Source organism: Podarcis erhardii, assembly GCF_964252035.2.
Source record: "Podarcis erhardii genome assembly, chromosome: 14".
In the NCBI taxonomy this organism is placed as follows: domain Eukaryota; kingdom Metazoa; phylum Chordata; class Lepidosauria; order Squamata; family Lacertidae; genus Podarcis; species Podarcis erhardii.
This window is the reverse complement of record NC_138503.1, coordinates 14,830,535-14,847,968: the sequence shown is the minus strand read 5'-3', so window position 1 is coordinate 14,847,968 and position 17,434 is coordinate 14,830,535. Positions and strand designations below refer to the sequence as shown.

General features: G+C 41.6%; 1 protein-coding gene across 2 annotated transcripts in view; it reads right to left on the bottom strand.

Moving 5' to 3' along the window:
* The window catches only part of SQOR (sulfide quinone oxidoreductase), a 33,226-nt gene that overhangs the window by 1,567 nt on the left and 14,225 nt on the right, over nt 1–17,434 (bottom strand). For both annotated transcript variants that reach the window (XM_081839125.1, XM_081839126.1), the window contains exons 4-9: nt 16,531–16,584; nt 11,881–12,075; nt 10,071–10,280; nt 8,195–8,378; nt 3,907–3,974; nt 892–1,070 (exon numbers count right to left, since the gene is read on the bottom strand). In XM_081839125.1, coding sequence (XP_081695251.1) covers nt 892–1,070; nt 3,907–3,974; nt 8,195–8,378; nt 10,071–10,280; nt 11,881–12,075; nt 16,531–16,584 — 890 coding nt within the window. The remainder of the gene's footprint in view (nt 1–891; nt 1,071–3,906; nt 3,975–8,194; nt 8,379–10,070; nt 10,281–11,880; nt 12,076–16,530; nt 16,585–17,434) is intronic.

Genomic DNA, 17,434 nt, shown 5'->3' with positions numbered 1-17,434 from the left:
CTTATGACCCTAAATTGGGGTGGTGGTTGTGTCAAGCCTCACTATGGCCAACCCAGGCGTTAGGACTGCAGTTAAAGCTATCCCTCTAAAAAATGAACTTGGCAAGTCAAATTTCCCTCTCTGCAGCTACGTCGAAAGCTGCGTCAATCCATTTGGAACAGCAGATTGCTAAAAATTTTTTAATTTAAAGTGCTTGTTTGGTGTAAAGTAAAGGTAAAGGGACCCCTGAGCATTAGGTCCAGTCGTGGATGACTCTGAGGTTGTGGCGCTCATCTCACGTTATTGGCTGAGGGAGCCAGCATTTGTCCGCAAACAGCTTCCGGGTCATGTGGCCAGCATGACTAAGCCGCTTCTGCCGAACCAGAGCAGCACACGGAAATGCCGTTTACCTTTCCACTGGAGTGGTACCTATTTATCTACTTGCACTGGCGTGCTTTCGAACTGCTAGGTTGGCAGGAGCAGGGACCGAGCAACGGGAGCTCACCCCATCGCGGGGATTCGAACCGTCGACCTTCTGATCGGCAAGTCCTAGGCTCTGTGGTTTAACCCACAGCGCCACCCGCGTCACTTTTGCTTGTTTTGTGTTCTTCGGCATTAAACTGATAGCACATATAGAACTTCCCTCTATAAAAGCATCTTTGAAACACATAACTGCATCTTTAATCCCCCCCCAATATAAGATGTTAAATTTTCTCTATGACGGTCCAAATGGCTTTTTTTTTAGACATTCACCGTTCAAACGAAAACCTACCTGCGCAGTTAAGAAATGTACAGTTGGTTTGCTGCATTGCACAAACCTGTGCCGCAAAAAATGCCCTTGCATTTTGCGTAGGTCGGTTTTTCCAAAACCCGTGCAAGTTAGTTTGGCACATATACACAAGGGATACTTACTTCAATAGCCCGTGCCAGTAAAGGAAAGGCATGAGATCAGCTTTCATGTGAAAACTTGTCAGCCGCTCCTTGCTCTGGTCAAAAGGAAATGTTTCTAAAGGCTGCGCGCTGTAATCAAATTCTGCCAGGATCGCGCGGTTGTAGTTGGTTACCAGGGGGCAGGATGTGTATCCGTCATACTACAAAAAGATTTTGTGGTGTACATTTTACATAATGGAACAAAAAAACCCCAAAAACTTCACCTGAATTTTGCAAAACAATTTCTCAGGTTGTCCACCCCAGAAGGATCCCTCCAGTCTGCTTATGACTAAGTGGTGTCCAAACTTTTTCCAAAGAGGGCCAGATTTGATGAGGTGAAGGGCTGTGAGGGCCGACCAAAGTTGTTAACCTCTTTTAAGGGTTGAAGATGAGCTTTTTTTGGATTTTATCCCAGGATTAAACCGCCCATCGGGCCATATTAGGCCCCCAAAATGGACTTTGGACATACCTGGCTTATGCAAAATACAGTCGTACCTTGGAAGTCAAACGGAATCCGGTCCAAAACTCCGACTTCCAAAACGTTCAAAAACCAAAGAAGCTCCTGCAGCCAATCAAAAGCCGCGGAAGCCCCATAGGACGTTCGGCTTCCAAGAGAACGTTTGAAAACCGGAACACTCACTTCTGGGTTTGCGGTGTTCGGGAGCCAAAACGTTCAAGACCTAGGCTGTTCGAAAACCAAGGTACGACTAATAACCTTTGTGTAATTCTCTTTACCTCTTTCATACAACATGGTAAATAAATTATTAAAAATTAGTTTGGAGATGGTACTTAATGTAGTTAGATTAAATCAAATAAACAAGGAATACAGTGGTACCTCTGGTTACATACTTAATTCGTTCCGAAGGTCCATTCTTAACCTGAAACTGTTCTTAACCTGAAGCACCACTTTAGCTAATAGGGCCTCCCGCTGCTGCCCCGCCACCGCCGCATGAATTCTGTTCTCATCCTGAAGCAAAGTAATATTTCTGGGTTAGCGGAGTATGTAACCTAAAGCATCTGTAACCTGAGGTACCACTGTATTCGGTGTTATATTGGAGGGGATGCCAGGAAACGAGGAATTATGTTCACATGTGATGGAGGTGTAAACATGTACAATTTTGGGGGGCAAAGGGTGTTTAAGGAGATAACAGAAACCACTGGGTTAAAGCTGACCAAAAGTCCAGAGGTAGCATTATTATCAATTTACGAAGGAGTGGAAGCTTCACAGGCTATGAAGGTCCTGCTCACAAATTTATTGGCAGCTGCACTAATTATTATAGCGAGGAAGTTGAAGGGGCAAACATAATATAAAAAGGAAGAATGGTACAAAGAGGTGTGGGATATAGCTATTAATGATAAATTAACATGTGCCATTAAGGTAAGACGGGGAAGATGCAGAAGAAATGATTTTGAGGAGATATGGAAGTTGTTTGTAGAATTTGTACTGTTAAAACAGAAAGGGGTCAAACCATCGCAAGAGGTGTAGAAATTTGCGGAGGTTGCTTAGTTACAATGGAATTGTCTCGGTAGTGGGGTGCACATTTTTATTCTTATTTATTTATTACTATTAATTTGTCAAAATAAAATAAAAATTTAAAATAAAGATGCAAAGAGAGAGAGAGTATACCTCCCCAGTACCAATTTCTCATTACGATGTTTTGTCTTTTTCTACTGACTTGGCTTATGTCCAAAAGCAGGGATATAATGGCAATTTGGAAGTTCTCTTGCCTGCTGTTGTATGTTAGCAGTATTAAAAAATGAACATTGCAGAAAAAACCATAAATAAATTTGCAAGTGTTTAGCATATCATAAAATTGTTGGGATAGTATTTTTTTCCAGAAAATGCAAGAAAATCCAACCTATGAAAAGCATAGACACAAGTTATATCTGTTCTTGTATTGCCGTTAAAAATAAATAAATATCTGGAGTGGTGTTTACCAAATGCATTTGGGCCATGACAGCAGAGCAGCAGAAGAATGGAACCTTGTTTTAATTAAATGGATTAATTTAATGCTCCTAATTGGGGGCTCCTCACATCATATTACTAGGAAATAACATTTGCCAATACTTGTGTGGCCAGATATATGGAGAGAGAGAGATTTTCTTAAAACCATTTATCTACCACTTATCTCCCAATAGTCTCTTAACTGGTTTACAAAGATAAAAAAATAATAATTTGAAAATATAAAATCAAGCTATAATTAAAATGCTTGCTGGATTTTTTTAAAAAAAAAATAATCAGTTGGCACTGAAAGTTCAGTCTGACCTGAATTGGAAGGGAACTCCAAAATATTGGGCCCACAATACTCATTGTATAGATCCTGGTAGATATTAGCTGTGCCTTCACCAAAGAACTCTGTGATAGGGCAGGGATATAAGGGATTAGGTGGTCCTTAAAATATTCTGGACCCACATTATTAAGAGTGGGGCTGCCCTATGTCCTGATTTTTCAGGACATGTCCTGGAATTCACCTCTGAAAATGGCGTCTTAGATTATTTTTCATAAATCGGGGAAATATCATTGAAAATTGGCAATGGGGGTTAAATCATACCCAAAATGCCTCAAAAATTCTTGTAGCTTTTGCTGAAAAAATCAGATTTTGGGGGCTTCCTTTAGAAACCTCAACAACTTTTGGGGTGTCCTGGTTTTTACTTTTTGAAATAAAGCTAGCGCAAACTTTAGAACACTGGGGTTATGCGCTGGTGACAGTCTGTCCCTGACAACTGTAGGAACAACTTTTTGCATCATTTTTTTTTTTTAAAAAAATGCAACTTAAATATCCCTGCCCACACAATGCTTGAGGACGACCTGTGAACAAGGCGTTTTCAATTTGGGAGAGAACCTTTCCGATCTTTAATAAGTTAAAGAATACTGCCTCAAAATATGTTACAAAACTTAAGTCATTACCCATGGGATCGTTATTAAAAACATAATTCTTGATTCGAAGTGATAATACTACTCACTTAATGACCAATTAATTGAATTAACCAGCTTACCTTTTTAGCTGGAAGCTTGCCCTTCATTACGCAAGAAATGGTTTTATCAAGCACACCAGACTGGCCAGCTACAGAAGAGATAATGGTTTGTTTACATTAGTGCCGCAACGTTTTTCTTCCCAAAATAGGAACACTAGAGTCTAAAAATAAAATTCTATTTTTAAATGCTACCCCCTGAAACATTTCTCTATGTATTCCTCTTATTTTTATTTATTATTATTTAAGCTATTCATAGACCACTTAATTGCCAAAGTTTTTAATTGGTGCTGTGTTGCAATTTCTTTTTCCGTCTCAATTTCCAAACGGACCAACACAGCTCCCTCTGTTAGAATATCCACTAATTTGTACCATAATTTAGTCACTGATAAAATAGATGGACCCTGGTCTAGCTAAAATTAGTTGTAAATAAGTCCTATTAATTTGTTCTAAGGCATGACTAACTAAAGACCAATGCTTGCTTACAATAGGGCAGACTAGAGAGAGCAGTTGTGTAGCTCAGGAGCAGAGCAGAGAAGACCTGAAGAAGAAATAATAATAATAATAATAATAATAATAATAATAATAAGGCGACGCGAAACGGAGGCGACGCGAAACGGCAATGGCGGTCCTCTTTACGCTGTGAAGAGGGGCTCCGCGGAAAAGGGTCGTCCGCTGCGGCAAAGCGGAGACCCATCAAGAAAAACCGCAGGCAGAGTGAGCCTGTGGCCGTGGGACTCGGCGGGTGCCAGAAGCCCCCCCAGAAGCGCAGAAGGGACCCCGTAAGGGGCTCCGGAACGTGAAAGGGGGAGCGGCACTGTGAGTTCATCGCTCTTTCCGTGGATGCAAAGCCGCGCAGCTGCTGCCGATGAGCGCCGACCTTTCTTCCTGAAAAACATCGGATTGGCTGTAATTTACCCGTGAGTAAGGGGTATTAAAATCTGGATCCAAAATTTAAAACTTGGAAATTCGGCCGAAAACGGGAGGCGAGTAACAGGAAGTCCGTCTCCCGATCTTGCTAAACAGATCAAAGCAAAGACTCTGAGGAATGCTGAGGAGTTTAAAGGAGATCGTAAAAGTGGAACTATTGTGCATTTACAGACTTAGTTAAAGGATAAAGGAGAAATTATTCTTAAACCTGTGGGATCTGCTTTTGGAACTTTCTTCTTGTTTTTCCTTTGCTTTTGGATTTAAAAGGGACAACCAAGCCGTCGGGCTGCCAGTGCGCAAGAGAGCTGTCAAACTGCGGATTACTGTTGCAAGAGTTTAAACTGTTACACGCATTGAGGTCTTAACACTTAAACATTGTTGCTGTCACCTTTCTTGTTACCTCATGGCTTTCCTTTAAGAAATAGAAGGCTTTTGGGAACTTTCCTTTTGTCTCGGAACTATAAGGATTTAACATAGGGAATATAGGAACTTTAATGGCGGAAAAATTATTCCCTTCCTTGAAACTGTGAGATACCCCCCCTAGTGGATTGTGGAGATATAGAGGCCTGGGAACTACACTTTGTTTGGACTTTCTGAGGTTTAATTGTTTGCATTCTGGACTTGTCTATCCCATGGAATAAAAGATAATTTGACCTTGAACAGAGGCAGGTGGGGAATGAGCGGCACAGGGAAAACAAGAGCAGCTAAAGCTAAAGAAAAAGAAAAAGAAAAAAAAGCTGTGCAACTCGTTCAAACAACTTTAACTCATCAACGGAGATCATCTGTCCCAACTGTGCTGACAGCACAGGAGGTGGAAGCTGAACAGCCTGCTGCAGAAGATATGGCAGCAGGAGGGTCTGAAGTAGTTTTGAAACAAATTTTGAAGCAATTAGCAATTTTGAACCAAAAGGTGGACAATCAATCAACAAAAATTGACCAAGCAACATCCTCTATTAGTAAACTGTCTGAAAAGGTTTCCCAGCATACCCAAGCAATTGAGAATTTGCAAGGAGCAACAGCTGAAAATCATAAATTAGCTGAGGAAGCCTTTCAAAAAGCAGAGCAAGCGAACAAAAAGGTTGATGAGATTAAGGGAGAAGTTAGGCCTCTGCAAAGACAGGTAGGGGAACAGCAAGCCTACCTGTCAATGGTTGAACTGAAAAATAAGGAGAATAACCTCAGGCTGAGGGCCATCCCAGAATTGGAGGAAGGTAATTTGGAGGGATTTTTGACACTTTTATTTTCCAAGTTCTGGGGAATAGAAGAAGATAAAGACTTTAAAATTGTGACGGCATTCAGACTGGGTAGATCGGTAAAGAAAGACAAGGCCAGAGACTGTTTGGTCATCTTGAGATCAAGAGAAGAAAGAGACAAGATACTAGGCCTACATTTTAAAAAATCTTTGGAGATACAAGGTAAAAAGGCTGAAATTTACAGAGATATACCCAAACAGCTTTTGGATCTTAGAGCCTCATATTTAGAACTGACAAAATTGTTGAGATACAACGCAATCCCTTATAGGTGGGAGTTTCCGCAAGGACTATCATTTACCTACAAAGGAAGGAAAGTAAGAATTAAAACACCAGAGGACCAGCAGAAGTTCCTACACGACCACGGGGAAGACCTCCAAAAAGGGGCAGTAGCTTCTTGGCCACCGCCACTACCGGAACCTACACCTGGAGTTGGACCAGCTTTACCACCATCGGGATCGGAGGAAAATCAAGATACCCCATTGTAAGACTTACGAATTGATCCAGGATGTCTCTGCAACTTCTTAGTTGGAACATAAATGGCGGAAACTCCCCGGAAAAAAGAAGAAAAGTGTTTCATATCTTGAAAAAAGAACAATTGGACATTATTTGCCTGCAAGAAACCCATGTGACAAGGCTCCATAGGAAAGTGTTAATTAACAAAAGGTTAGGCCAGGAATTCATTTCTTCGGATAAAGTCAAGAAAAGAGGAGTGGTGATATATGCAAAGGAGAGCCTGTCACCGAAATTTTTATTTAAAGATGAACTAGGCAGAATTTTGGCGATTGAAATTCAAACACAAGGAGAAAAATTTTGGATATTAGGAATTTATGCACCAAACGATGGAAAATCGGAATTTTTTAAGAAGTTGCATGAGACCTTACTGGATTATTTAGATTACAACAACATCATCATGTTGGGAGATATGAATGGGGTGGTGTCTGTACATATGGATAAGTCGCAAAGTGCAAACATAACGAAAGATGGCAGACTACCTAAGACCTTTTTTGAAATGACTGACAATATGGACCTGATTGACATATGGAGGGTTAAGAACCCCCTAGGAAAAGAAGGAACTTTCTTTTCTGAAGCTCATCTGTCATGGACACGAATCGACCAAATATGGATAACTAAAGGAATTTCTGTGTGATTTTCTGTGTGATTTTTCCATAGCTTTTCCCCCCTTTTGTTATAATGATTTAATTTTAATAGCGTTTTCCCCCTGGGTGTAGATGCACCCTTGGTCAGTTAAATAATTTTTTTAAAAAAAATCCTACTTCTGATGTTTCAGACATCAGGTCCATAAAAGGATTCTTTCAGTATAGGAAGCTTAAGACTCAAAGTTTAAGGCCAGTTTTGCAGCAAACATTTATTATTATTTATTTCAGGTATTTGTATACTGCTTTTCTTCAGATATCAAAAGGGTCTGCAAGGAGAGCAAAAAAGGCTACATCAAATAAGAATTAAATGCAATATTTATGTTAACGCTGAATAAAAAAAAAGGTAAAGGACTCCTGACAGTTAAGTCCAGTCGCGAACGACTCTGGGGTTACAGTGCTCATCTCGCTTTACTGGCTGAGGGAGCCGGCGTTTGTCTGCAGACAGCTTCTGGGTCATGTGGCCAGCATGACTAAGCCGCTTCTGGCAAACCAGAGTAGTGCACAGAAACACCGTTTACCTTCCAGCCGGAGCAGTATAGTCATACCTCATGTTATGTCCGCTTCATGTTACGTTCTTTCAGGTTATGTTCTGCGGTAACCCGGAAGTACCGGAAAGGGTTACTTCCGGGTTTCGCCGCTTGCGCGTGCGCAGAAGCGCAAAATGACGTCATGTGCAGAAGCGGCGAATCGCAACCCACACTTTTCATGTTGTGAACAGGCCTCCGGAACGGATCCTGTTCGCAACCAGAGGTACCACTGCACCTATTTATCTACTTGCACTTTGATGTGCTTTTGAACTGCTAGGTTGGCAGGAGCTGGGACTGAGCAACGGGAGCTCACCCCGTCGTGGGGATTCGAACCGCCGACCTTCTGATTGGCAAGTCCTAGGCTCAGTGGTTTAGACCACAGCGCCACCCGCGTCCATAACATTGAATTAACATTGAATCAGTTAATTGCAAAAGCCACTCTTACCTACAGCTGCAGCCGTCTTTGAAGTGGGGAGGTTAGTGCAGTCTCCAATCCCAAACACATTTGGGTATTTCTTGTGTTGCAATGTCTCCTTGTCTACATCGACCCAGCCCCCTGCATCTGAAACCGGACTGTTCAGAAGTACGTCTTGGGGTCCCATGGGGGGTGTGACATGAAGCATTTCGTACTGCATCCAGAGAAAGAGAAAAGAGTTCAAGCAGTGCCGTATTTACGTATAAGCTAAACAAGCTATAGCTCAGGGCTTCACTCTCTTGGGGTCCCCCAAAAAATTTAAAGGAAAAAAACCACCGGATGTACATTTCCAAAATATAAGATAAAAAACAAATTAAATAAAACCTTCATACAGCAATAGTGTTTTGTGTTGTGTAGGCTCCTAGGATGTAAATAATGGGCCCTGTCTGCTAGCCTGCTCCCTAAAATATCACTGGTTTGCTCATTTCTATCTATAGGGTGCCTACATTCTGCATGGACTAGTTGCATGACAACATGTGCAAATGGCTTAAGATACCTATTCGTTCCATAAATCCATATAGCATATATTCAACACAAAGAACAGTGACAATTTGTTGTTTGTCAAAGGACAGCTCGACATATAAAGGACCTCATTACCTTCAGTAGCTTAGGGCCTCATCAAACCTAAATGCGGCCCTGAGTTCAAGCACAACTGTATATTATACAGCACAAGATATTATGGGCTGTCCAGTGAATCCACTGGAAGAACGTTGCCTCAGGAGAGTGAGGAAAATTCTCAGGGATGATTCACACCCTGGCTGCACTTTCTTGATCTCCTGCCCTCAGGCAGAAGATATAGAAGGCTGTTAGGCTGCTGAATGAAAAGATAATAACAGGGCAACTGACTTTCGGGTTTGGTGGGTGTGCGTCAGTAAAGGGAATTAAGAATTAAGAAGGGAATTGAGACTAAGAGAGCTGAGTGGGGGTGTTTGTGTAATCTCACAGTATACAAGTTGTACAATAAATACAAGTGACAACAAAGTATTTCAATTTCAATATCTGATACTATAGATTAGCATGAGAGAGAGAGAATTTTCCCTGGCTAAGATGCATTTACGCAACTACAGCTGCAAGGATGTTGCTTGCCCAGCGACGGAAAGGGAATAAGATGCCGACAAAAGCGGACTGGCAGATGAAAATATTGGAGTAGATTGACTTTGAAAATCGGAAATCAGGTGGATCAAAACTTCAACAGAGAATGGGACAAATATAGATCATATTTAAAAGAACACTGGAAACGCTTGAACTCTTTGGCAGGCTTTGAATAACTCTTGCAGTGTTATAAAGACTTTGGATATTTTGGAGGACCGTAATTTGAAGGAAATATTAATATGGGGTGGATTAAGATACATAAAGGACCTGTGGAGGGGAGGAGGGAAATCTCAGGATTCAGAGGAATCTTGTTTTAGTTTAAGATGGTTTTTTAAAAAAAGATTAATTGTGTGATTTATTTTGTCATATCAATAAAAATTACTTCAAAAAAGAAAAAGAAAAAAGGAATTCCCAGAGATGATTGTCGTGTTTTTAATATTCTGTTGGGAGCTACCCAGAGTGGCTGGGGAATCCGACCAGATGGGTGGGGAATGAATAATATTTGTTGTTGTTGCAATTATTATTATTAGTAGTATTAAGATAATGTCCTTATAAAGTTTTTCTCCCACTTCTTCACTGTATCGACCATTTTCACCTTCTCACATCACATACTTCGATCAACATTTTGATTTACTATTTCCTGCCTTTGCTAACAAACAGGAAACCAATCCAGGTCACAAACAGGAAAATCACAATAGTCACAATAATTCGCTTTGTACATAGATGCATCTGGAAAAAATCTCATTTTGCTGACCTGATAGACCTCCGTCTCCCCACTTTTGTCCAAGTTCTCAAAGACCGCTTCCTGTTTATCAGCTCGAACTTCAACAAGGTTGTATTTGTAGTTGACTGTAATGTCCCTCGATTTGATAATCTCTAGCAGAGCATCGGCATACTTCTGAACACCAAAAATCACTCCAAGGGCAGTATTGAAGATTATTTTGGCTTTCGGTCGTTTCCCAGTCTACCAAGAGGATAATTCAAAAGTAATGGTTCAAAACCATAGTTATGAGTGTCAAACCAGAAGCAGGAGACAGAATGCTATTTTTTACAACACCCACCCAAAAAATCCAACATAATTTAGTACAACTTTTTTTGGGAAAGGGTAGAATTCACCATCACATTATTACGCACACACCATCTATAAAGCAAAGTGCCCGTCTTTCTTCAAAACAATTGCTTTAGTCCTTTGCAAATATATGCAGAGACAGCTGGAAAAAATGTGATTAATGAATCAACGTAATTGTGATAAGAATTCTAAGGTCTAAAATATAAAATAAATGTACAGGCAAACGCATACATAAGTATATCAACCACCTGTCTGAAACAGTACAGGAAAACAATCCTGAAGCCATTTTGACTCTCCCAAATTGACCTCAAATATTTCTCTGCAAGGAGGATGGAAATGGGAAAAAGCTTTCCAACGGTCTTTTGACTGTAGGGGCTTAACCCTCCCTTTTCAAATACAGTTTGGCAAGTATCTGTTAATAATAATAATAATAATAATAATAATAATAATAATAATAATAATTTATACCCCGCCCATCTGGCTGAGTTTCCTCAGCCACTCTGGGCGGCTTCCAATCAAGTGTTAAAAACAATACAGCATAAAAAACTTCCCTAAACAGGGCTGCCTTCAGATGTCTCTTAAAGATAAGATAGCTGCTTATTTCCTTCACATCTGAAGGGAGGGCATTTCACAGGGTGGGTGCCACTACCGAGAAGGCCCTCTGTCTGGTTCCCTGTAACTTGGCTTCTTGCAATGAGGGAACCGCCAGAAGGCCCTGGGAGCTGGACCTCGGTGTCCAGGCTGAACAATGGGGATGGAGACGCTCCTTCAGGTATACAGGACCGAGGCCATTTAAGGCTGTTAAGCTGAGCGCACTATCAATATGCATAAGAGATTCAGGAACTAAGTATTTACCATCCCAAAGGAATGGCCAGGCAACCCAGATAATGCAACCAAGTAGGGCATTATCAGGTATCTTGGCAGACAGGAGAGAAGCAACACTCAAATTTCTCCCTCCCTCTGTGATGTATATATGATGTTTTGGGGGGTGGTCTTGGGCTACAGGGTGGGCAATTTCAAAGGTCTATATAAGGGCTTGTGCACCATTGTTCAGGGTCCTCCTCCCTCCTGTGTGTGGTTAGTGGGGACCCTGTTGCAACAGTTTCTTGAGTAAAGATCAGGCTTACTAGCTGCTTTGCTTCTCAATATACTCTGGTTGGCCTCTGTTATTTCCTCCTACCGATAGGGAACCCACTTAAGGACTCTATATGGGCTTTGGAATACCCCATAAGGGAAAGGGAGCCATTTTTTCTTATAACATAATCAAGGGACAGCCTCCCTGCCTCCATCTTTCTCAGGAGACGAGAGAGAAGTCCACCCTAATAGCTAAAAAGTTTTTGTGAACAGAGGCTGAGAGTCCCAGCAGTTTAAAAGAGCGTAATATCTGTGCAGATGAAGCTCTGGCCCTTTTGCATTGCAAAGATCTTGCCATCTGCTCAAGCCACAACGCAGATCTATCGAGTCTGCTCAGCTTCCAGTAACAGACAGCGCATACCTTTCTCATGTACGCCTCTGACAAGTACATGATCTTTTGTGGTGCTCCGGCACATTTCACGGGTGTGTTTGGAAAAGTGAAGATGGCATTTCCTCCCTGGAAATCTTGCAGAGCCTTCCAAGTTTTCTCCACAGTGTGGACGGAATAATTGGAACCTATTTTAGGAGTGCTGAAAGCTTCGGGCAAGCCCTTGATCTACAACAAAACAAAATTAGCTGCGTAATATTTAATTGTGCCAGGCGCGTTGGAAATGCAAATTGAGAGTGGCTTCTTTCCAGCTACGTTATTAAACCCGTTGAGTATGGGAGGAAAGTGCCAACCTCAGTAACATAGTAACATAGTAACACAATTCCTATAGATTTTCTTGGGACCAAGATCATGATCAGAGCTATTACATCAGCATTTATCTTGATTCAGTACAGTGGTACCTTGGTTGGAGAACAGCTTGGTTTATGAACGACTTGGATTAAGATCGCTGCAAACCCGGAAGGAGGTGTTTTGGTTTGTGAACTTTGCCTTGGAATAAGAACACGTTTCACTTCCTGTTGAGTGTGTTCCATTTGTAAATTGAGCCCCCCGTTGCTATGAGAAAGTACGCCTTGGTTTAAGAATGCTTTGGTTTAAGAACAGACTTCCGGAACGGATTAAGTTCGTAAACCAAGGTACCACTATAACTGGTAAAATATTCAGATCAAGTCTTCACATAAACAAGGCATATTATTGTGTGATACGTCACATAGAATCATAGAATCATAGAATCATAGAGTTGGAAGAGACCACAAGGGCCATCGAGTCCAACCCCCTGCCAAGCAGGAAACACCATCAGAGCACTCCTGACATATGGTTGTCAAGCCTCTGCTTAAAGACCTCCAAAGAAGGAGACTCCACCACACTCCTTGGCAGCAAATTCCACTGTCGAACAGCTCTTACTGTCAGGAAGTTCTTCCTAATGTTTAGGTGGAATCTTTTTTCTTGTAGTTTGGAACCATTGCTCCGTGTCCGCTTCTCTGGAGCAGCAGAAAACAACCTTTCTCCCTCCTCTATGTGACATCCTTTTATATATTTGAACATGGCTATCATATCACCCCTTAACCTCCTCTTCTCCAGGCTAAACATGCCCAGCTCCCTTAGCCGTTCCTCATAAGGCATCGTTTCCAGGCCTTTGACCATTTTGGTTGCCCTCCTCTGGACACGTTCCAGTTTGTCAGTGTCCTTCTTGAACTGTGGTGCCCAGAACTGGACACAGTACTCCAGGTGAGGTCTGACCAGAGCAGAATACAGTGGCACTATTACTTCCCTTGATCTAGATGCTATACTCCTATTGATGCAGCCCAGAATTGCATTGGCTTTTTTAGCTGCCGCGTCACACTGTTGGCTCATGTCAAGTTTGTGGTCAACCAAGACTCCTAGATCCTTTTCCCATGTACTGCTCTCAAGCCAGGTGTCACCCATCTTGTATTTGTGCCTCTCATTTTTTTTGCCCAAGTGCAATACTTTACATTTCTCCCTATTAAAATTCATCTTGTTTGTTTTGGCCCAGTTCTCTAATCTGTCAAGGTCGGTTTGAAGTGTGATCCTGTCCTCTGGGGTGTTAGCCACCCCTCCCAGTTTGGTGTCATCTGCAAATTTGATCAGGATGCCCTTGAGTCCATCATCCAAGTCGTTGATAAAGATGTTGAATAAGACCGGGCCCAATACATGGTGTCTCCTAGTTGGTATAGGCAAGCAGTGAGTAACCTGCGGCTCTCTAGATGTTGCTAAACTACAACTCCCACCATGCATTGGGGCGTTGGGCATCTTTTAACTAGAGACAATAGGATTTGCAGTCCAATAACATCTGGAGGGTCGCAGGCTTCTGTCTCAGATATTAACCGGTCCTCAAATTACTGATGCCTCCCTGAATGTATGGAAGGCTATGGAGTCATAATTTGGTAAAAACTCCACATGCGTTGGAGATGCAATAGGAATACTGCTTCTCTAAAACATGTTTTTTCACTGTCCTATTTTGATAGATTTTTGGCAGAAGGTAACTGAAACCATCAACAGAACTGAATGGAACAACCTTACACTTACAGAGCAAAATATCCTCTTGAATTATATACCCAGCACATGGAACCCTACAAAAGGACAACATGAGTGGACTCTCGGTGCCCTTACCACAGCAAAAAGACTGATCCTGATGAACTGGGAAAATAAAAATGCGGCTCCCTTCTACGATTGGATTGAAGACTTGCAACATATGAATAACTTGCATATAAACACAGACTTGCCATGGACAAATTCAATGATATTTGGAATCTGTTCTTACAAATACTGTAATAGGTTAAGATCTGGTGAAGTACAATAGCAACCTCGTAAAATATACAATTTTGGGCGTCCCCCCCTTTGTTTTCCCTCCTCATGGGTTCTGTTTCTCTTTTTCCTTTTCTCTTTTTTGTTTGTGTCTCACCATGTTTGGTGCCCATACAGTCATGTACTTTTTGAACTTTCAATAAAGATTTTTAAAAACCTGCACATGCGTAAGTTAAAGAAGCCTTCCTCCACGTAACAGTCTGAAACAGAGAGCAATTGACTTGTTTCTAATTTTTAAATAAAAGAGGTTGTATTGTTGATGAGGGAAATGAAATTCAATTCTGGATGTACTTCTAAACATGTCCAAAATTCCACCATTAACTGTCATATTCTAACATGAACTGAGAGTATTCTCCAATTTGAAGCAAAGCTCATTCATTCTCACACTGATCCCATGCATGAAGCGAGTGCTAGACCTTCGGATACATTCAACTTCTTAAGACAGACCACCAGAGGGCCCCTGCAGGCCTTCTCTGTTAGCCTTCAGGAAATACAGTGGTACCTCAGGTTACATACGCTTCAGGTTACAGACTCCGCTAACCCAGAAATAGTGCTTCAGGTTAAGAACTTTGCTTCAGGACAAGAACAGAAATCATGCTCCGGCGGTGCGGCAGCAGGAGGAGGCCCCATTAGCTAAAGTGGTGCTTCAGGTTAAGAACAGTTTCAGGTTAAGAACGGATCTGTGGAACGAATTAAGTACTTAACCCGAGGTACCACTGTACATGCAACTTGTCTTGTCATGATCACCATCTGGAACAAACAGTCTGCATGCACACACTCCCAATTAAAAAATAGTTTCCTCACAGCACCCAGACCCTGAACATCCTAGCCCCAGCCCATCACAGATTCTAGTACACTTAAAACCATTGAAATCGGTGGTATTCAAAGTGCATTAAACTCTGTGTTGGATTGTGGATACCATAGTTTTCGGTGTATAAGATGATGTTTTTCTATTATAAAATAATGTTAAAAATTGGGGGTCGTCTTATACATGGGATAGTGCAGAGTGGGGACGGGCGATTGGTTTCAGCAGTCACTGCGGCAATTGGGTGGGTGATTGGCGGCTGCTTGCGGCGAACGGTCAGGTGATTTGTGGCTTTGGCGATGCATGCATTTGTCAGGCGGGTGAGCGACTTATGGCAACCCCCCCACCCCCCCAAAAAGCTCAACTCTAGGCAACCCACCACCCCATTTTCTTAATTTGGAATCCCCCAAAATAGGGGTTGTCTTATACACGGGGGCGAGTTTTACACGGAAAAACACGGTGTTCTAAATGCACACTGGCCCCACACCTGCATGCAAATAACTGCAACGTTTTCAGGACTGAAATGCCTTCCGGGGATGAATTTTTTGTCCACCACCCCCCCCGGCCAGTTTTGGGAAACAATATAATGTCTCAAGGAAAAACCAAAACATGATTTTTCATTGGTGTTAGTTTTTCCAGCAGAAACATTTAGAATCCAGCCAGCGGGGAAGGCCCGGCCTTCTTTTAAGGCAATTTGACTCTCCAGAATCAGAAAGTGAATTTTCAGAGCACCGGAGTGCATTTCAGTGGGGCTTACTCTCTGGTAAGTGGGCACTGGGCAGCAGCAGCTTTCTCCAACCTGGTGGACTGTTGATGTTTTGGAATATAACTGCCACAGATTATCGCTTTTTTATTTTTATTATTAATATTCTGTTGGCAGACGCCCAGAGTGGTTGGGGAAACCCAGCCAGATGGGCAGGGAATGAATTATTATTATTATTATTATTATTATTATTAACAAAACGACAATGTAATGACATAATTTTGGGACCACTTGCAAACATTACATAAGCTATGTCATTTCACCACAGCGGACAGCTCACTGCGAGAAGCCAAGTTACAGGGAACCAGGCATAGGGCCTTCTCGGTAGTGGCGCCCTCCCTGTGGAACGCCCTCCCACCAGATGTCAAAGAGAACAACAACTACCAGACTTTTAGAAGACACCTGAAGGCAGCCCTGTTTAGGGAAGCTTTTAATGTTTGATGTATTAAGTATTTTAATATTTTTTGGGAAGCCGCCCAGAGTGGCTGGGGAAGCCCAACCAGATGGGCGGGGTATAAATAATATATTATTATTATTATTATTATTATTATTATTATTATTATTATTAAGTTGAATAATGCAATTTGCGGCAAGATTGCAGCAGAACAGAAGCGGCGCTGCATAAGACAAATGCAGAATGGGCAGTAAAATGATGCCCAAACTAACTCTTTGTATCCTGCTTCACACCAGAGTTTTTACCAACAGAGACTTTTTTAAAATAAAAAAATACCTTTTCAAAATGTAGCTGGAGCCCAAGGGCGATGATCAAATACTTGTAAGATATCTGTAATATAAGAAAGTCATTCATTACATTGAGCATCCTTGCCAATCTATGCTACAAAGCTGTCTTTTCACGAGCTTCATTGACCATTAACCCTATAGATGTCTACTCACATGTAAGCCTTATTAAGTTGAATGGGACTTGCTCCCAGGTCAATGTATGTATAGTATTGCAGCTTCAAAACAATCACACAAGGTGATTGTAGAATCTCCTATGACACTCCATCTGGAAGCAATGGGTTGCTTCCAGCAATGGGCAGGAAGCCATGAAGTCCTGTTCAGAGCAGGTCCATTAAAATAAATGGATCTAAGTTAGCCATGTTCATCAGTTTCTTTCTTTTACTTTTTCTTTGTGACAAAGTAATAATCATAAATAAATAAGAATAAAATGTGCACCCCACCCCCGAGACCATTCCATTGTAACTAAGCAACCTCCCAAAATTTCTACACCTCTTGCGATGGTTTGACCCCTTTCCCTTTTAATAGTATAAATTCTACAAATTATCCTCAAAATCATTTCTCCTGCATCTTCCCCGTCTTACCTTAATGGCACGTGTTAATTTATCGTTAATAGCTATATCCCACACCTCTTTATACCATTCTTCCATTTTGTATTCTGCTTGCCCCTTCCACTTCCTAGCTATAATAATTTGTGCAGCTGTCAATAATTTGTGAGCAGGACCTTCCTAGCCTGCGAACCTTCCACCCCATCGTAAATCGATAATAATGCTACCTCTGGACTTTTGGTCAGCTTTAACCCAGTGGTTTCTGTTATCTCCTTAAACACCCTTTACCAAAAATAATTGTACGTCTTTACACCTCCACCACATGTGAACACAATTCCCTGTTTCCTG